Source organism: Melitaea cinxia, chromosome 26, assembly GCF_905220565.1.
Source record: "Melitaea cinxia chromosome 26, ilMelCinx1.1, whole genome shotgun sequence".
In the NCBI taxonomy this organism is placed as follows: Eukaryota; Metazoa; Arthropoda; class Insecta; order Lepidoptera; family Nymphalidae; genus Melitaea; species Melitaea cinxia.
This window is the reverse complement of record NC_059419.1, coordinates 9,444,523-9,466,661: the sequence shown is the minus strand read 5'-3', so window position 1 is coordinate 9,466,661 and position 22,139 is coordinate 9,444,523. Positions and strand designations below refer to the sequence as shown.

Below are 22,139 nucleotides of genomic sequence, written 5' to 3'. Positions count from 1 at the left end.
GGCTGGTGCTAGCAAAGAATGGCTTAGTTAGCAGATAATAAAGCCATTGATGCTGTGCGTAGTTTAGAATCATTTTAGCCAGGACTAGCTATTGGTAAAGAAGCTGAGCGAATTTAATAATAATAAAATGTATCACGAGATTTTATCAAATTAATAATTTCAGGGCCCTGCCACGTGATGAGAAGGATGGAAAGGAATCCAGAAACCATTCTCCGAAGAAATTTAGATCTTTCCGCTCGGCACCTCACCAGTCCATCCATGCCAAGTTGCAAGAAACGAAGGCTTTGGAGCGATCTCCTCATAAGACTTCGCCCCAGAAGCAGAGGAAGAAGCTGCAAGGCCACAGCTTCGATGAAGGAGCTGTCCAAGACGGTGAGTGACTAAATAAAAATAAACAGTAAATATTACATTCAATTCTTATAAAAAAAAAACTTCCAACGAAAACAATGATTGAATTTACATTAATAATCATTATCGTCGACATTAAAATTAGTTTATATTATTTTGGTTCAGAAAAGATAAAATTAAAGCGTTTCTTAACACGAGACTGTACTGATTTAATTATTATTAATTAATGTAGTAAAATTCGGTAGCTTTTGTCGATTTTGGCAACTTTTATACTTATTCGTATATTATGTGTTAGGTAATATACCACAAAAATATTGATATAACAATAGCATTAAGAAGAAGAAGAAGAAGAAATATACTTTATTGTGCATATTACAAGCTAACATAACATACATCTTTAAAAAATAAAATTTGCAAAACAATATTATGCACAAAGGCGGTCTTATCGCTAGGTAAGCGATTTCTTCCAGACAACCTTGGGGTAGAAGAGATTTTAAAATAAAAAGAGTAGGGTTATCAAAAGGCAAAACAGAAAATTAAAAACAAAGTAGATCCTACAATCTAATAGTACAATAATATATACATATATATATATATATATATATACATATATACATATACACACATATATACATACATATATAAATAGATAGTATATATTATAAACATATAAAGAATTAAATACACAAATAAATACATACCCATTACATTATATATAATATATAAATAAATAGTATATATTATAAATATATAAACAGTTAAATACACAAATAAATACATACCTATTACATTAATTATAAAGTAGATAATAGTTAATCATAAATATAAAATTGAATAATTATCGACAGCACATTTACGAATAACTACGAGTAAACTTACTAACACAGACCAGCTTTTCACTAACAATTTAGGTAAAAATCTTTAAGTAGCTTCTTAAATGATGTTAGAGTTTTAGCCTCCCTAATACTTTTAGGCAAAGCATTCCACAGAATTATTGAGTGCACTGTAAAAGAGCAATTGTAGAAAGCAGTATGATGGATAGGTATATACAGCGTAGTTGTATCATTCGAGCGCAGTGCCTTGTCAGATTCACGCACTACAAACTTTTCTCTTAGATACTCTGGGGCCCGGGGACTTTTAAGCACATAGTAAAGCAGCGACAGCATTCTAGTATTCCGGCGAAAGCGGATTGGCAACCACTTGAGCTTTTTACGAAAATCGGATATGTGATCGTATTTTCGCAAAGAAAATACGAATCTAATAGCTAAATTTTGGAGCCTCTCAAGTTTTGTCAGTTGTTGCTCAGTAAGGTCAGGATAGCACGCATCGGCATAGTCGAGATAAGACAAGAAAAGAGATTCCGCAAGTGCAATTTTAGTAGAAGTCGGTAGCATTTATTGTAAGCGTCTTAACGAATGCCAAGTTGAAAACATTTTTCTACTCACTTCTTTAATCTGCGTTGTCCAGTTCATATTCTCGTCCATGTAAACGCCAAGATTTTTAACGCACTTACTATATGGTATGGAAGTGTTATTGATGAGCACCGGAGGTAAAGAAGCCCAGTCAATCCCCGAAATAAAAGCCCGACTACCCAATACTATAACTTGCGATTTCACTGGATTTAATTTAAGACCATAACAGCGACTCCATTCAGCTACAGCAGCAAGATCTTTATTAATTATAGTAATAGCCCCAGGCAAGTTTTCGAGGTCAGACTGAGCATAGATCTGCAAATCATCTGCATACAAATGGTAGAGAGAAGAAATGCTATTCGTGATGTTGTTAATGAAAATGGCAAATAGAAGAGGTGATAAGACACCACCTTGAGGCACACCGACAGGCAAATTAGACCAAGAGGAAAGATCTGTTGCCATCTTTACTCTCTGTCGGCGCCTCTGTAGATAACTACGAAACCAGTCAATTACTGATGGAGATATGTTAAATGAACACATGGTACTAAGAAGTACGTCATGATCTACCGTATTAAAAGCATTACTAAAGTCTAATAAAGTCAGAACAGTAAGCTTCTTGTTATCCATGCCATATCTGATGTCCTCGGTGACTTTGACAAGAGCAGTAGTCGTGCTGTGTCCTGTTCTAAACCCTGATTGAAGTGGATTTAGAAGATTATTTTTCGTCATATACAAAGTAAGTTGAAAGTGGACTACGCATTCGAAGACTTTGGAAAGAAAAGGAAGGATAGAGATTGGTCGAAAGTCAGTAACAGTAGAAGGATTAGATTTTTTAGGTAAAGGAATAACGTAAGCATCCTTCCAAGTAATGGAAAAAATGCCAGAATCAATATAGAACTATTAAAGATATGCGTGAGAACAGGGAGAATTACATCAAGGATAGGTACCAGCATCTTACGACTAACGTTATCGCAACCAACGGCATCAGACGATATGGATAATATGTTCTTCTTAACATCACATTCAGTAATTTGACTAAAAAAGAACGGAGGATGATTAGGAGCTGGTAGCTGGGAAAGATGATGTAGTGTGCAAGCCTTTGTATTGGCGTCAAAGTCTGAATCAGGTGAAGCAAAATGTCGGTTTAGTTCGTCTGTAGAAATATCTGAGTAATAATTACTTGTTTGCTTACCAACTCCAAGTGATTTAAGAAACTTCCACACTTTTGCTGGGTTGCCGTTCTCAACCGATTTATGAATATGACGTCTTTGCGCATCCCTACACATCGTATTACAGCGATTGCGTATTTTTACGTATCTCTCACGATGCTCATCAGAATTGGACTTCCTATACTTTGCCCTAGCCCTGTGCTTTTTGGCTATCAACAACTATAACTCGTTGGTCATCCAAGGTGCAGGAAGATGCTTAATTTTAACAGGTCTTACTGGGGCATGTTTGTCATATAAATTAGCTAGTAGGCTATTAAATATTTCTATTTTTTTGTCGATATCCGTTTCGCTATAAATTATGGACCGGTTCAGTTCACGTGCGTCTAACAGTAAACTATCTGAATTCATTCTACCAAAATTGCGCTGCATAAATACTCTTATTAATGAATTGCATTATTTCTATCTATAATTTTAATGGACGATTCAAAAATGATTATCCGGCCCGTTGGACTGACGATCTACGTCAGATTGCCGGTGTAGGCTGGACTAGGATTGCGGAAAACCGGGATGTTTGGCGCGAACTTGGGGGGGCCTATATCCAGCAGTGGACTGCAATAGGCTGAGCTGACTGACTGACTGATTCAAATGTGATTATGAAGCCTACTTAAATAGAAGTTATTTAAAATGTCGAAAATTCCCGACCGGGGAAAATAGTGTTGTTTCTGTGGTGAGTAAGGTAGTCAAACCTCCTGGGGAGGAGCCGAAATAGGGCAGAAAACGCGTTAGCATTGCTCCTGGTGTTGCTCAAGTCTTTAAGCTGCGTTATCCGCTTACCATTAATTGACCGTATGCTTGTTTACGACCTTTGTAAAAAATATATAAAGTATTTGATATTCGACTACAAGAATCTATCAAGAAATCCAATAGATGTTGCCTACGTTACAGGGGCGAAGTCCGAGGGGTCGTTCCGCTCGCCGCGCCGCCGGCCGCGCTCCGCCGACCCCGCGCCCGCCGCCGTGCGCCACCTGCCCAACGGCGACGTGCACGACCACCCGCGCCCCGCCAAGCCTACTGGTCAGTGCTTCGTTCCCTGGGTGTACTCGGGTAGACAGAGGCGTAAGGGAGGAAGTGACCCAATCTCGTAAAATACTTGTATCTAAAAATAATTGATCAAATTGACGTAAGTAAGATTAGATCAAAAAAAGCATGAGATTAAATCCATGTTCAAATTATTGTGGATTGGCCCACGTTTTCGCTAAACGCCTTAATTATCAGAATTCTTGGCTCGAAATAGCGTTTCAAATATATTTTAATGCCAGAGCCATTTTAATACAAACGCTGTATTTCATGCAAGATATTACTAATTTTGTACTAAAACACAGTTTATATACTATTTTCAAAACTCTATTGCGGAGTTTCTTGCCAATTCTTCTCTGCAGAATCTACATTGTGAATCATTGGTATCTTAACTTAAAAAAAAATAATAATTGCTGTAAAATTTGAATTTTTAAAATGACGATCCGAGGGTACCTTTGAAGCATATTTGAATAAAGTTGTTTTTGATTTCGAGATGTTGTTTTCAAAATTAAGAAAACACAATTCTGACTACAAGCCTCTTGAGTCGTATCTAAATTAGTAATATTATTGATGGCTTAACTTTGTACTTATAAATCAACACTTTTAACCACGCGGAGTTCCGAGTTCTGATAAATGTCGACAATAAGCTGTAGTGGAAATGGCCTAATAGAGAGCTACGCAACCAAGAAACTGCTTTTGGTTTGGCATAATGTTTACCAAATTAGTGTGAGTATTATGATATAAAACTTGCCTTTTGCCTAGTACTAGACAACAAACCTTCAATTGGCAATAATTTATATAAAAATGGGTTTGCTATAAATGAAAATCAACCCAAGATGTAGACTGAAAGTGATAATAAAATTTCGAGAAATACCCGAAGTTCTTAACGAAAAATAGTAACATAACGTTAGACATTTGATACCATTTCCACTACACACTTTATCCTGAGGTTATCATCGGTTAAATAGTTTTTTTTTACATTTGAGATGAATGTGCCTAGATTTAGGTTATCTAAAGATAATTTAATAGTCTATGTTACATAGATTCTTGTCTTTAGAATAGAAAATCTTCTTCTACTTAGAATAGCTCTTTAATTTCATTATGAAATTTTCCATTATATAGTTTTTTCTTTCTTTTTTTTGTTAGGGCAATAATAGCAAAAAGATTTTAAGTAGTAATAATACATTACTCCTATTTTCGTTTTTGTAAAAGTCCAAAAGTCTGCGAGTGTGAAGCAACTATGAGACATTTTAATTCAAAAACCTGTACTGCAAAACCTTTTGGTACTTTAAAGTACTAAATAAAGTTTGCCGATTGATGGTATTTTTTTACGGAATCACTACCATTTATGACATTTTTATGATGTTTGTGTATATTATTTGGTAGACGACAAAATGTGAAAAAGACAGACTAAGTATATAAAACATGTGCTAATCTGATGCTATAAATGTCTTCTAATATCTATAAATAGCTTGTGTTATAACATTGTTTAAACGAATATCAGTAATGCCTGAACTAAATTCTTATTCCATTCTACCATTTTTACTCTTAACTTTGTCTAAGATCGTTTTAATAATGTTAACTACTGTAAAATTAGCTACATAATGCTATCTTAACTATTCTCATCCTGCTTGATGCTTGAACCCCTATCCAATTTATCGAGACATTGGCTCTACAAAAAATCCTTTCAGAAAAATTTCTGCCTTCACGTAACATTGGGAATTTATTTTGGAGCCAATTCTCAATAGCTAAGAAATTTAGCGTGGAATTTGTTCTGTAGGTTTGCCGTTAAGTAGGGGCAGTAGTGTTAGAGTTAGGTCGACGTCACGAGGTGGCCGGTCGCCTTCCGCGCCTACCAAAACGGGGGCTGGGATGATGAATGGGGCAGTTGAGGCAAATGAGACCATTGGGGCTCTAGGGGCAACGGGGACAGCAGGCAGGGGCAGACGCAGCCGCAGCGTTACAAAAGTGGGCATAAAATTGGGTGCGTACTAAAGATAGGTGACAGTTGCGTCGACGCTCTGTGTTTTAGAAAGAAATCGGCTTCTTTAATTCTTTGTGATGCTTTTGTTTCAAAACGTTACCAAATTCAGCCTACGTAGTTGAACATTTTTTGTATATGTTTTCGAAGCTTATGATTGGCTTTTAGTTTTTTTGTTAAGTTTATTTTAAATGATTTGATTGTCAGTGCGTCTACGCAACGCTCCGTCACGTTACGCATTGGCACCACCAGTGAGAATGGCTTCGACACCTCACAGGAATTGTATGTTCGTCTTGTCCGATTTTAACACCAAAATTGCACCGACACGTCAATATATGTGAAACTATAATATAGGGTAGTTCAGTTGTAATAAATATAGTTCATGAATGATAAGTCAATAATGTACTATAAATCAAGTAGGTAACCTAAAATGCAATTAAAATGGTATTGAAGAGGGGCTCAGTAAGAAAATCTTGTTCAAAATCTACAGCAGACTAACTGGGAACGTACCTCAAACGAACAGAAGACTTCAGGCAAATAATATTGCTCTCTAATACTGCTGTGTACCTTACTAAAATAGCAAGATCATTTGGGGATGCGCTGTGTTGACAGCGGAAATAGAGTCGGTAACACTCTTGCCATGCTCCTGATATTACATGAAGCTATAGGCTACAATAACTGCTTACCATAAGAAGGAACGTACTTTGGTTTGCCACTAAGTGATGTAAAAAACATTTTTTTTTTTTGTAAATTTATATATCAATAGCGTGTTAGGTATTTTAGTGTGTTATGTGGATTTTGTTTCCTATTTTAAGAATAACGATCTTTCTTATTTTGCATGTTTTCTTTTGTATTATTAATTTTCGAAAGTCTCATTTTGTCTAAAGAGTATTTATTTGACAAACTGCGACTATTTTTAAGAAAGCCTATTTCATAACGCTTCCCGTACCAAAGGTCAAAAAGGACAAATTTGTATTGTATATGTTAACACCTAAAATATAAATACATAATTTATGAGATTGGCTTAAAATCATGAGTGAGTGTGTGTGTTAGGTTTGTTGGTGTTGTGTATATGTGTAGAAATAGACATTAGGACTTTACGTCAAATAGTATTTATGTTTAGTATTTTAAAAATATTCCTAATGACAAAATTATTTACTCCTAGTGTTTTATAGTAACTATACAAGTTGGATTAGATAACAAATGATGAGGTATAAGAAAAAATGCTGCAGCAACAAACGATGACTAAGCTGCTTATCCTCGAATTAAATTTTATGTGAATGTCATGTTATTGATAACAATTTATTGACGTTGCCGTACATTTAAACTTGTGGATAAACACATACGGCCATCACTAAATCAAGTTATCTGTCAGGTCTAATATTTTGCAAACGATCCGTCCTACATATTAAGACAATCAAATGACACTTCAAATTCAAATTACAGATGACGACATTCCCGCTCATCGCAGCGCCTCCGTCGCTAAGGACCACTTCTTTGACGACTCCCCGATCGTCAAATCTCCCCCCGAGCCGACTCGGGTGAAGTCCCCCGAGCAGATGAACATGCGCTCCCCCGACCCGGTCAATTGGACCGTGCCCCTTGACACTGGCAAGACATTCACCGTCACTCAGAACGTGAAAAGCGGTGAGTGCAGTCTTTTGAACAGATTGGCGGCAAATATCATTAAACTGAGTTAGGTTAAGACGGTTAGGTTATTTCGAATTGTCATAATTTTTTTTTTTTTTTTTTAATTTGGACGCATCATATTGTGAAGTCTTTTATAGTAGACGGTACGTTCGGAAATTGTGATTACTTTAGATTCGATCGCTTCAAAGAGTATCTTTTTCATAAATTTCTTGGTGGTGGTGTTGCAATATACAAAATGCACGGATTTCTTTAAAGCAATTACCAATCTATTTTATAGAAGAAAATATTTTTATACTTTTGCCCCGGCTAGGTGTGTTGTAATAAAAAGGATTCATTTAACAATGATTAAGTAGTTCCATTAGTTAAAATTTAGCTCATAAAGTATAAAGTGTGACTGACTGACAAATAGAATTTCTACCTCATTTAACGAAACGGAATTTGAACCAAAAAAATGGACAAGATACTCTTTTCGTAGATAGGCAGTATTCGTGATATCTATAGGAATGTAATAATTAAAAATAATTGTTACTTAATTTAGGTATAATTAATAAAATTTAAACACTAATATCATAGTAAATAAATACAATTTGCAATTATCTTTTTTCTATGTTAGTGATTAAATTTTCAATCGGAAAGGAAGCTATCACACAGTCATGTCACACAATTAGCTAGACATACATAATTTCTACCATTCAACCATTGTTATAATGTGTGAATAGCAACCCACAGTAAAGCGTAGAAGCTTGCAACACTGACACTATACAAACACAATAAAATCATGTACAAATAAATTGAAATATTTACATTGATTTATCAAATGAAACACTCATTAAAATTATTCATCCATTTTGTTTTTTCATGTACATTTTGTGTTTGTGAAAATGTATCACTAACATTTGTAGATAACGTTCTCCGTTCGTGTGACAAACTAAAAAAATAAACTGAGAGTTTTGAATCAGCATGACAAACCAAAAAACAGATTATTTAGTCAAATGACAACTGTCAAGTTGGCAATCGCGCGGACGGAGAACCCAGCGTAGTATCACGGGTTTCACGCCATCTACCATACAAATCACTCACCATATTTCAGATGAGAGCATTAAGCGCCCTAGCTCTGACTTTAAGAGCGCCTCAGTGGCCGACGAGCCCGCCGCGAAGCCGGCAGGTACGACGAACACCATCGCCTAGATCATCGGCCATACACGTTTTAATGAGTGTGACAGACATGCGACAGTGAACTCTACCCGACGCGACTCAAAGTCCCCATAGAGGTCACTGCCACATAAGCACGACACACTACCGACACAAGAAAATATATAATCTGTTTTATATTATATCTATTAATAGTTCATGATTAAATTGTGTTATTCCAATAATTGAGATGCTTTTATTTATTTTGACCGTACTCCGCTGAGACGTCGAACACGTATGTATTCACTTGTTGTGTGTGTCTGTTTCGATGTTTGCGTACACTGTCACCGTATGGCACCCAATTTTTCCCTTGTTTCTCCATCTCATATTTCGTTCACTTTTGCATGCTGCCATCTCTTTCTATCGTCGAGAGTTGCCATGCTGGATAAGGTGTATGATATAGAAGTGTGGCAATTCTTCTATTTTTTCTTGCTAGCAACATTACCTGGCGACGGCTTTTAGGTTACCTTTTGATTTCAAAATACATAAATCCTTCTAGGGCTCATACCATTGGTTGTATGTGGTTAATGTTGCATGATTTCTCTTGAAATCTCCTATGGTTTAGCTAGTTTCTATAAATAGAGGTTTGGTATCCCCCCTCCTTCCTTAAACTATATATACTTATGGGAAGCATGAAATTTATGAAAGGTTTTCATAGATATTTTTACCAGCATTGAAGTTCACTGAATTCGACTGATTCTTAACAAAAAACTGCGTGGAAAAGTACGTATAAGTGTTGGTGGAGATATCTACTTAAGGTAGCATGTACAAGTGAAATTTTAATTAGAATTTATATTTAATGATTATTTACGTAATCTTTTGTTAATTGGAAACAACAGTTTTACGTTAACATATTGGTATAATATTGTGAAATGTATGTACTTAATAGTTTTAAGCACCAGACAATGTCGAGGCCATATACGATTTGATAAATGTTATTAATTAGATTTTTATAATTAAATATATAAACAACTATAGCGTCCCTGTAGAGGAAATATATTAGCTTCACAATGTTAGTGTCTAAAAAAGTATATAAACACAATCAAAATAATTATTAAATAATTGTTAGTAAATGTGCTTTTATTGTATATTGGAAGATCCGATTTTCATTATAAAACTGAATCTTCCAAGGTGGAAATATAACAACGCACTAGAATATACCTAACGACCCTTTTCCAGAAATCGCTCCAATACATCACCAGCAAATGTCACCAATACGCTCTCTTAAAAAGAGCGAATCGCCGACTAGCCTGAGCAAGCGCACCGACAAGACGCCCACCACGCCCGTAAGCCTCACTCCCATCGACGAGACCAAAGCCCTCGACATGAACAACATCAACGGAGTTAATGGCCTCAACAGTAACCAGCTAACTCCTGAAACACCAGTCAAGGACACAATCAAAGATATCAAAGAGAAAGAAGTCATTAAGAAGTCGACTGAAGCGACTCAGGTGGCCCCCGGTGTAGTGGACACGACCGTGGTCAATGAGACCCCTAACACGGGAGGTCTGACCGCAGCGGAAGTTCTCGACAGAGCCCGCACGAGATTCGACAAATTCTGGGGCAAGAAAGAGGACGACGTTTAGTCATTTCGATAAATCATTTGCATGTAAATTGTGACAGTTACAAGTTCCTAAAAGTATTAAAAAAATTCTATTCTAACTGGATTGAATCTCATAGCGCATGCTGTGACAATTTACAGCGAATTACGAAAAAAAAAAGTAGGATGGTGCCGCGTTATTTAAAAATAGCTTCGCTTTAAACGACGAGTGTAACGATACACATATTTATTTAATAATTTATTAACAAATTACTATCAGTCTCAAAGGTGTGATGGCTTGTGATAGTAGTGATGATCGGAGTAAAACTATGTAATTCGATTGGTTACTAATACAGTGTAATTAAAATAAAGATTACAATCTCGTACCGGTTCCTTTCAGAAATTACACTAACTATAAAAATAAATATTAAAACGATAAATGTTTAATCCATTACGTGTAAGGACGTAGTCTCTTTTTATTTTACTATAATATTCTTAAAAATTATAATTAAGTTGCGACATTTCAATGACCATTGGATTCCATGCCAGCTGCGCTCAAGTGTACTCGCGCAATATAACATTGTGCGTAGAATTGCGCAAGTTACTTACGTGTGTAAGCGAGTAAAAACCTACAAGTGTAGCTGGACCACTATATTGTCATTGATATGCATAAATGTTTTACGTGTTTTGTGGCGTCTCCCTATCAAATTTCGCTTCGTATACCGTCTGTCTCTCCGTCCATCATAGTGAAACTTAACCACGTGAACTTCCAGTACCTACCGGTATTTCAATATAAAGGATTTAATAGGTATAATTTCATTTGAAATTACATTACAAATAAAATACATTTTTTTTTTTTTCATATAATGCAATAAGCTGATTTAAAATTTTATTTTCGTGCTAATAATGTTACGTTATTTATTTTATCTAGACGGTTAACACTAAAATTAAAAAGCAAAGTATACTAACTTGCAAAAGTAAACGTAGTCAGCCGTCCAAAGTAGTATTTTTTGCATATCTTACACGTTTTATTAATGAAATTAATTATTTAATGTATCACTTTTTATAAGTGTAGATTAAATAAATGAGGATATTTTTTGAAATGTTCAGCTTTATCTGTACAGAAAAAAACTAGGTTTTGGCGGGAATCCTAAAAGTTGACATAAAGTTTAAAGAAACTCAGAAAATGGAAATATCCCGTCAGTGCTGTCGCCTGTGTCTATCGACGACAGAGTTCAAAATTTCTTTATTTAGTAATTACTGTCAGAAGACGAATATGTTAGACAAAGTATTGGCTTGCTTAAAACTCTCTATCGAGCAGTCAGATTACTTGACGTCAATCTGCTACAAGTGTGCCGACAATATCGAGAGGTACTACGATTTCTTGATAAACGTGAAGAAAACACAATCGAAAATTAAGGAATTGGAGAGTCGTCGGATTTTAGGCGTCGAACCGCGAAATGTTAATCGACGTCACGTGACGTCTTATGTCAGGGAACAAGTCATCGACGCGGACTACACGTTCTCTTTCCTCGATATATCGAACAACGAGGACAAACAGAAACACAAGACGCGACCATCGAGTCCGTTCTTCTCTTACTTCTCGCCGCCGAATATTCTCGTGAGAGAAGGAGAGAGGGAGAACTCGTGGCCGCGCCCTCGCTTTAGTAACGTTCCCAAAACTGAAGTACGTGAGGAACCACAGAAAAGACATAAAATAGAGAAGCCGAGACATCACTCGAGAGATTTATTTGAATCGCAGTCGCAGGACCTCGAGGAAATCGACATGAGGAGTCTCGACTGGAAACTAACCCCCGACGAGGCGCTGATCAGACGCGTCAGGGAAAAATGCTTCGGTCGATCAGATTTCTAATTCATTCATTTCCAATATTGGTAAACGAATTAAAATAAATATTTTCTATATGTTACGTGATTCATAATTTATCGAGAGTATAATTCAGTTGAAAATATAACAATTTCTATGGAGTTCCGTAGAACAGGGTATATTATTGGAGTTGATTTAGTGTGATTACAATGTTAGCTTATTAATAAAATATGATAGTTGTGTATTTATTTGAGTAAATCTGAAACTGCGTTCCGTATGATTAAGGCATAAAATTACGATGTGTATGATCCATACATGTCTTCAAATTGGATTAATGTGTATGACATTTGTATGATGTATCCACGTAACTATTAAAATACTTACTATTTTTTAAGCAATGTCTGTATTTAATGTAATAAGTTATCAATTGACTAAACTTAATTTTATCTATTTTAAAATATTCGCATGTTTAATTATAACTAATTATTATAAATATAATGTGTGCTTTTTAATTTATTGTATAATTTAAAATAAGACACATTCGCTCATTCAAGATTGAATTGAATTGTTTAATCTCTATGTTCTCGTAAATTTTTCATGTCATATGGATTCATACTTGATACGTTTTTTCCGCGCACAAAAATATCTACCGTTCATGATAATTCTGTGACCCCGAGCATTAGCGACCCATAGCAGATATAAGTTAGCTTTGCTACGGACTTATAGCGTTTTGTTCTCGACTTGTTAAATCGAAATCGACACCTAAATAAAATATAAAAAAAGTTCACTGTGTTTTATTTTTAACACTTACTGAAGAAAACATATATTATAAACATAACGCCCTGTAACTTTGTATATCAGTTATAATGACGATGCGTTGACGCAGAAACAGGAACCGCAACTAACAGTCTGACAGAAACTTGCTAACGCACAGGCACAAGGATTCAATCTCCGATCATAATAAAAGGGGCTTTAGACTACATAGATCTTTGTATGCTACTGAACGTCCTTGATTTTGTTGCGTGTTTTCGAGCTACTACAGTCACATGATTCTCATCACTTCAGCCTATCGCAGTCCACTGCTAGACATAGGCCTCCCCAAGTTCCCGCCAAACATTATGGCGCGAACGTGTGTTTTGCCCATAGTCACCCCGCTATGCAGGCGAGTTAGTGACCGCAGGGCTAGCTTTGTCGAGCTGAAGACGCTGCCGCACGTCTTCAACCTGTGTATTTGAAAGCTAACAGTTTCTCACGATTCTCATCTTTTGATAACCCTTTAAGTTAAAAGTGTGCTAACATGCTATGGGCGGGGGATACTTACGAAGATACCAATCACCGCTAGCGCAATAGCCAGTGACCGCTGCACTATCTCGTCATCTTAACATAGAAAGGGAATTAAAACAAAAACAAACAGTTTATTCATGACTTTATTTCGTATCTATAATCGAATCGTACACATTAATATAGAGAAAACATTCCCTGACTCACTATTAGACACTTATTTAAAAATCACATTCAACATTTTAAACACTACATCGATTTGTATCGGCGTTAATTTATGGCAGGCGACACGTTAAACATAAATGAAATAATACTACCTCAAGCTCATTACAATGTACACGCAACCTTATGGGACTTAGAAGTTTACAATTTCACCTTCATTTTACAATTGTGAACATGCTTCAAATCGCTAAAGGATAAAAAATTATTCTTCAATAATTCGTAACATATTCAAATATATATAAAATTTAAAGCGATGGTCCCGAAAACAATTTTTTTTTAATCCGGTTTACACTAGTTCATTGTTTATTTTGGTCTCAATATTATAATAATTACAAACGAGTAAAGTATCAATCAATTGTAATAAATCATATAGGGTAGTGTGCCACACCTTTACCCTGTACAGCCTTACTAAATATTACTCGCAAACTATAAATAATATAATCAACCGATGAGTATTACTTAAAAACGCCTAAAACTTATTAAAAAAAAAAGACATTTAAAAAAAGTTGGTACAACGTTGCTGCTTCTAAAAAAAAAATTTAATAAAAATCTAAAATTTACTGTACTTCATTTATGTAAATAAAATTTAAAAAAAAATTATTGACCTCTTAAAAGTTACATGAAATTAAAAATTACTGTGATTACTAACAAAAATATGTACAAATTCATTTATATATTTCTAGCATTATCATTTTTGTTACAATAATATTTTCAAAAATGTAAGCTTAATATTATTTGTAGTAAAAGTCAAAGAAATTTACACATTACACTGAAAAATAATAAAATTACTTATTATTTCTTATATAATCAAAAGAATTAACAAGTAACATATTATTAAATTAATTATTAAATTTTATTGATTAGGAGAAATGTGGAATGTCGAAAAGTATGAAAAACATTTTTTTATGAACGGACTTGGTCATATTAGAAATTAATATTTATTTAACATCATAACAAAACTTCAATATACTCGTATAGTATTTATTATCGCATCTTATACTGAATAAACAGAAAACTGAGCGAATATATGTAAAGTATTGCAATAGATTTCATTTTAAAGTAAAAAAAGTTTTTTTTAGTTCCGTTTTTGCTTTTTTATTACCATCACTCGGAAGTCAATATTAATTTACTTTATATTCAAGCAATTAATGATTTATCTTTTTCTATTTTATAATCATTAATCATACAATAAAACAATGAAAAAAATATTTAAATTACAAACCGAAGTTACTTCCATTGACATATTAAATGAAATATAAATAATTAAACCACATATGGGTACAACAAAAGTACTGGAAAGCAAGCCTCTTGAATGTTAATACTATATTTAAGATAATTAACGTGTAAAATTGTCTCCATTTAATAGAAATATCATGAATTGAATTGATATAGTAGTCAAAGAATTCTACACTCTCTCCGAGAGCAGTAGATTCAAGATTATGGCACTGATATTTTTATTCGGAATGCAATTATATTTTCGTTAAAATCATTCGATCGATGTTGTCGGAATTTGTTTACAATATTAATGATAAATTAAGTTTTATATTTTTGGTATTAAATTACTTTTTTTAGGAATTTTGAATTTCTTTGTAAATATTAGTCATACATACATTAAGAAAGGGACAATTTTTTTATTGTATTTGAATATTATTATACTTATCCATCTATAAAATAACGTATGTTTATCACTTATTTTCAGAACATTTAAAATTTCAAAGTTTAAAATTATAGAGAGAGATCGTTTATAGAGGTCATTTAAACCGTGAAAAATGTTACTTATATTCTTATAAACAAACATACATTTTTTTTTAATACAGTACAAGCAAAATATTCCGTTATATAATAAACCATACAACATTTTTATGTTCCTTTTAAGATCACAACTAAAATAATATTAAACAGGATAAGAAAATATTTACAAAGTTGAAGAATCATCAGCAAAGAGTTTTTAATTACTAAAAAATAAAAAAAAAGCCTAGAACAGATAAAAGCAGACAAGAAAACTAGAGAAAATTAACATATCACAATAATCGTCTAATGTCTAAATCGAAAACTTCGAAGAGAAGAACTAACCCTACTAATAAACAAGTAACAAAGGGCCGACCAATTAGTCCAGAAGCTTCCGAAAACCTTAAAGAAGCGAAAATATATCGACACTAAAGGTATTAATAAAAACACATGAGTCCGTGACTCGATCACTTCATATGTAGAACGGATTTTTTTTTCGGATAATAATAATAATAATATTTATTTATTTATTTTCTCACCACAATATTGCTAACAGGACATTAGATAGGTACATAATAACATGAGCACTAATATTGTGGGAGACTGGGCCTAAGCTAGGCTCGAGGCCTGTGTTTCAGGAAACCAGATTATGATACAAAGAAATTCCGAAAAAAAGCAATGTTACCTGAATCACATATCAGTATAGTTATATCCGACGCAACAATTTCACAGACATTTTTCCACCTTTTTCCGATAAGACTCAAAGATTAAATAAAGACTAAGCTATGAGATTAATAATGAACATCGTCAACTCATCTTATGTTTTTGATAATTTAGTTACTATGATAAAAATTGCCTCGTTTTAATACTGATGACAGGGCTCGAATTATCTACAAATTATATTATTTATGCTTATGAACTAAAAATTATCAATTTCAGTTATAATGTACGTATAATTAATCAAAATCACAAAGCCCTGTCAATGACTGAATAGAAAGAATAAAGCATAATGTACACTATCTAAAAGCCTATGGCGTTATTATTACTACAATGTACACAACACCTAGATTCAAAATGTCTAAAGGTGCATCCGCACTAAAGTTACTTTTTATTAGAAATTCAATTCTTGTTATGCTTTAGTCTCGTACACCTAGAACTTGCAATTTTCACAGAAAAGCAACTTTTACGTGGACGCACTTTTACTTTGTATAAACCTATGTACTTTCACATATTTGCTGTACCTGCTACAATTTCAACAGATTATACAAGAAGTATTAATAAAATCAAAACTAGAAAATTATCCCATTTGTTTTTTCATTTCAATTTGAAAAACATTTTAAAAAGTTATAGCAAATGAATTCAAACTGAACACAGTAGCAATTTGTTTTTATAGTTGATAAAAAATTGGGATAAAATTAAATTGCTAACCAAAATTATAATAAGAGATTATAGCTAAAAATAAAAAATCACTTATCCTCGAAAATTCGTACCATTTTGATTTTACTAACACTTTTTATATACATTTTTTTAATTAGCTTTGTTTTCAGATATGTGATTGAGCGAAACGTTTTAACTTATCACGATCGTTTAAGAAACGTCCACACTAACGCGACTAACCCAAAACATTCTAATCACTTAGAAATTATTGAATACTAATCGCACGTGTGACCACACCTTAACAGTTCAGACATTTCCGTTAGTCGAGTGTGTACGAAGCTTAAATGATAAAAAAGCCTTATGAGACTTATTGTTCCTACTTGCTTGTTTTACATACACACATATGACTGGCCTTCGCGTTACAAATTAATTATAATATAAAGCTATTCACTCTAAAGCGGCGTTTAAAACTGTATGAGGTTAAGATTTACGATATTAGAACAAAATGGGCAAACTGAGATTTTTTAATAATTTTTGGTATTGTTAATTTTGAGCCGAATACGATGTAACATCGATTCCTGTATTGAAGAAACGGATCGTTTTATTTACGAACCGTTCAATTTCGAACATGCTAGGAGTAAAACGGATAGTTCTTTGAATATATGAATCGGACTTAGAAAAATCCGTCCAGCGGACTGAACGTTATCAATTTCACACCGTAAGAAGTAATGGAAAAATAGTTTTACATATAAATCTAACTCCGTTACTCTGAAGCGTCACTACCATCTCTAATATGAACATAGCCGTTTGTGCCATTCAATATTGTACTCTATCACACTGATTTAAGGTATATTTTAAAAATATAAACGTTTTCAAAACTACATCTAAATACATTCATACTACCTCGAAAATGGATACAGTTAAACGACAAAGTGGCGAAAATATATCTTATTCGTTTCCTCTCATTGAAAGGATATACCTGTCTCGTTCTTACGACATATTAACCAGTCACGTATCTCAAAGAGGACACGCCCACAACTATCCGCCAATCACGGCGTCTTAAAGCACTAAGCGTCACTAAAACCTATCGTAAGTGTATGTTTGTCTTATTTCTCACCGGATGAGGAACTAGACGCTCTTCCCCTTCCCTTTTTTACTTTTTTCTCTTCGACGATTTCCTGTTTTTCTGAATTTTTCTCGATCGGTGCTAGTTCACTTTGTTTTTGAGTTGGAAATTGAGGCGGTGGACCGGTGGGTGTATTCTGAAAAGAAAATGTAATGTTTTTTATAAGTATTTGTCTCATATTTGGGAAAACTAGCTTTTGCCTATTCCCAAACACACAATATTACTTTCTTATATTCCAAATAATTTTTAAAAAAAAACTTATGTTAAATTTAATTAATATGGCATATGTTAATTATATAAAATGAATAATAATATAAAAAATAACCCCAAGAAAAATAAAACCTACCTAGAAAGTCTACATTAAGGTGTTGAAATAATCATATTTAACTCAACTTTTAAGTAACAAGTTTTTGGTAAAAATTGTCAAAAGTCGTCCAGTTTACGGCACCACTTTCTTGTAGGTGGTCATTTACCATCGATCAGGCTCACCTTCTTCTTGCCGTGCTTGTTCCGGACGCGGTGCTCGTCGTCGTCTCGCTTGCGGCCCATGACTGACATGAGCTTGCTCACCATGCTGCTGCCTCGACGAGACTCGCTCTCCGCCTCCGGTGACTGCAGACGACACACAGACAGACAGATATCATTCATTTATCCGATATAAAAAATCTAATTACGTCACTATAGACACTAATTTATTTCAGGCCATAAACTCAAAACCATTTAAACAACTGCTTGAAAACAATATAAGCGTTTCTATACTCGTTACAAGCAATTGAACGCATTTTAGACAGTTGACTGCGAAAATGACATTAAAAAATTTACCATTCTTTTATAAGAACGATTTCGAAGAGAGATCTATTATAAGACGAGGCAGACTTACCTTAATAGCTTCTAATGACTCCTGTTTCTTTAACCCTTCACTCTTCTTCATCGATTCTGATCTCTTTGCCTCCATCTTCTCTTGCTTCTTCTCTGCTTTATCTTGTTTCTCCTGTTTCTTGTCCAATTTATCTTGTTTCTCTTGCTTTTTCTCCATTTTTTCTTGCTTCTCTTGCTTTTCCGACTTTCTAACTGAACCACTACGCTCCATTGGTTTATCCTGCTTCGATTTGTCCTCCGTCTTTGGAACTTCTTGGTGTCTCGATTGATATTCATCTATTTTCAAATCTACCTTCTCTATCTTCTTTATAGAATCTTGCTTCTTCAATTCCTTCTCTTGTTTTTTAGATTTCTCTTTCGTTTTGAAGTCTTCGTCTTTGAGACTCGAGTCAGACTTCTTTCTTGATTTAGGCTGAACCTCCACGACGCTGGACGTCGATTCTTGTGTACTTGTGAGCTTTCTACTCGTATCTGATGACGGCATTGACGCGTCTGTACTTGAACGGCTGTCATCTACAAAATAATAAATGTAATTGAATGATACCTACTACAGATAAAAATTGCTTATAAAACAATCTGGCGTGATATGAAACTCATTAATTTACTTTTTACGTTTTTACATTATAAAGGAAAATTAATATGTAGTTGAGATTTATACAAATTAATTTTATTTATATAACTAAATTTAGAGGTCGGCCGTTATGCGCTCATAAAAAAATAATTATCAGATTAGAGATAGATTTAAATCATATAGACATGATATAGAATATAAAGATTAGAATATACATTGATTCAATATAAAGTTGCTTTAATTTTCAAAAACACAAGATTCTTGAAATGTTTCAAGATATTCTGTGAACTATGCATATTTTTGTTTCAATCTTTTTCGATGATTTTTTTCTTAACACCTAACATAGGTCTTCAACTTTGGTCGGTGCGTTTTAGTTATTCATAAATACTGTGTAAGAGGAATGTTTTATATAAAAATGTAACTTTAATTCCATCACCCTAAATTTTTTCGTTCATCTATCGCATGTCGCATTACAGCTGGCCGCGAAGTAGGGATAAAGTGAAAAGCGCATGGCAGAGAAGCCAAGGCCAATATGGCGACGCCCATAGCTCGCATCAGCTGACCGTGTACTATTTATATTCGCACTTGTGCAAGTATTCCGCGGTATTAAAATGCTTATAAACCGAAAAAAAAGTTGTTTTATTTTTTTGCATCGGATCTTTTTTATTTTTCTCTTGCACTACTTTGCATAATAAGCAATTTATATGAAGTAACGGACATTAGCTAGTCACAAATATTGTGTTTTGCCGCTACGTTGGCGCGACCGTCATAGCAACGGCTCATGTCAATTGTATTTCATGACAAACACTTGTAGTTGCCAAACAGATATTTACTATGATCTGAGCATTGTATTGTGTGTATCTCCGGACCCTCGATGCAGAAGTGAATCTTAGTGGGGGTCGTTTATTGCGAAAAGTTGTTTATAAAATTATTTATTACCAAGTTGAGTATCTCTCGAGGTGTCGATGTTGGACAAATCCATGCTGCTGTCGATGTACGACTCGTCGGAGAGAGACAGCGAGGCGAAGGAATTGTTCGTGTTGAAGCATTTGTCGAGACTAGCCTTGGGCGACGATGTGAATATACTCGGAGTGTTTTGTTTGGCTGGAGTTCTGGATAAATAAAATAGATGGTTTTTATTTGAATGTTTTTGCATTGCACGTCATGCGTACGCACACGCATACGCACACGCACAATAATACTGTTTTCAAAAGACTATATACATACTACATTTTCAAAAGACTATATACGTACTACATTTTCAAAAGACTATATACATACATATATAGATACTGTTTTCAGAAGATCACACAGCAAAATAATACTGTTTCCAAGCAGTATTGTGTTCCTGTTGGTGAGTTAGGTGACCAGAGCTCCTGGGGGATTGGGGATTGGGTCGGCAACGCGTTTGCGGTGCTTCTGGTTTTGCAGGTGTCTATTTAGCTACGGTAATCGCTTACCATCAGGTGAGCCGTACGCTTGTTGGCCGACCTAGTGACATATTTAAAAAATAAAGTAGTGTCTCCTGGAGGGGATCGAGGACAGGGTCGGCAGCGCGCTTGCAACGCTTCTGGCGCTGCAGACGTCTATATGCTGCGGTAGTCGCTCCCCATCAGACGAGCCGGGCGCCGGCTGCCGCCCTCGACGTACGGAAGCAGGTACCTGGCGGGCGCGCGGGCCGCGTGGTGCGTGGGCGAGTCCTTCTCCTCGGCGATCCGCGGCAGCGCCGGCTCGTCGGGCTTGTCGGGCGCGGGCGCGGGCGGCGGCGGCGGCGCGGGCGGCGGGGGGCGCCAGCCGCGCCGCGCGCCCGCCGCGCAGCACAGCGGCGAGATGGAGCACTTGGCCTCCGCGGAGCGCGGGTGCAGTCTGCGCCGGCGGGCGGTAGCGAGCGGACGGTTAGGTGTTGTACAGAGCGATACGCCCACTGTTGCTTTCTAATGTTCGCGCGAATCTCACTCATTGTAATTAATCTTAATATATATAAATCTCGTGTCACAATGTTTGTCCGCGATGAACTCTTAAACTACTTAAACGATTTTAATCAAATTTGCACACCGTGTGCAGTTTGATCCAACTTGAAAGATAGGGTATATTTTGTTTTGATATATGTAATTATTATATTTAAGAAAAAAAATAAGGCGATACGAAGTTTGCCAGGTCAGCTAGTACAATATATAATGATAAAACTACCATCATCGTGTGTATTTTAGTTTGACAGTATTAAGTTATTTAAGCTAAAACGTCAAATGGCGTTTTGTAGTAAGTTCTTCCATTCCAATATTCAGTCGCCATGGTTGCTATAAAGTATTCGAAATCTCGGGCATATAAAAAAAACTTAATAAACCGCGATAAAATCCGAAAAAGTTGTTTCATTGTAATGAGTGAAATTCGCGTAAACATTAGAAAACAATTAAGGAAATATCTATACAAAGTTTATCATAGAATTTTCTTGTATTCTCTATATTTAATAATAAATTTAAACTTTACCATAAATAATTATAATTTTAAATCGCGAAAGAAATATATATATATATATATATATATATATAAATATAATTCGTACTATTATATAAGAATGAATCGGAATTGAAAGAACATGTGAATGATTGAATACTGCCATGCAACACAAAGAAAGCATGATGATTCAAATGTAAACTACACAAAAGTTATAAGCATTGTATACAAACAATAATTGTAATATTTGTAATAAATAGATACATTAATTAATTCTACGAAACGATAAAATAACTACACTACTGCAA

At 34.8% G+C, this 22,139-nt stretch overlaps 2 protein-coding genes across 2 annotated transcripts in view; one reads left to right on the top strand and one right to left on the bottom strand.

Moving 5' to 3' along the window:
• LOC123666557 overlaps positions 1–10,547 on the top strand; it is a 109,241-nt gene extending 98,694 nt beyond the window's left edge. Inside the window, exons 9-14 of the mRNA XM_045600668.1 lie at positions 164–372; positions 3,875–4,003; positions 5,787–5,990; positions 7,434–7,634; positions 8,728–8,802; positions 10,008–10,547. Coding sequence (XP_045456624.1) covers positions 164–372; positions 3,875–4,003; positions 5,787–5,990; positions 7,434–7,634; positions 8,728–8,802; positions 10,008–10,414 — 1,225 coding nt within the window. The 3' untranslated portion in view covers positions 10,415–10,547. The remainder of the gene's footprint in view (positions 1–163; positions 373–3,874; positions 4,004–5,786; positions 5,991–7,433; positions 7,635–8,727; positions 8,803–10,007) is intronic.
• A 5,390-nt stretch (positions 10,548–15,937) lies between these two features.
• The window catches only part of LOC123666617 (microtubule-associated serine/threonine-protein kinase 3), a 147,544-nt gene continuing 141,342 nt past the window's right edge, over positions 15,938–22,139 (bottom strand). The window contains exons 35-39 of the mRNA XM_045600710.1: positions 21,040–21,243; positions 20,317–20,489; positions 18,808–19,319; positions 18,417–18,539; positions 15,938–18,063 (exon numbers count right to left, since the gene is read on the bottom strand). Of these exons, the coding sequence (XP_045456666.1) occupies positions 17,908–18,063; positions 18,417–18,539; positions 18,808–19,319; positions 20,317–20,489; positions 21,040–21,243 (1,168 nt within the window). The 3' untranslated portion in view covers positions 15,938–17,907. The remainder of the gene's footprint in view (positions 18,064–18,416; positions 18,540–18,807; positions 19,320–20,316; positions 20,490–21,039; positions 21,244–22,139) is intronic.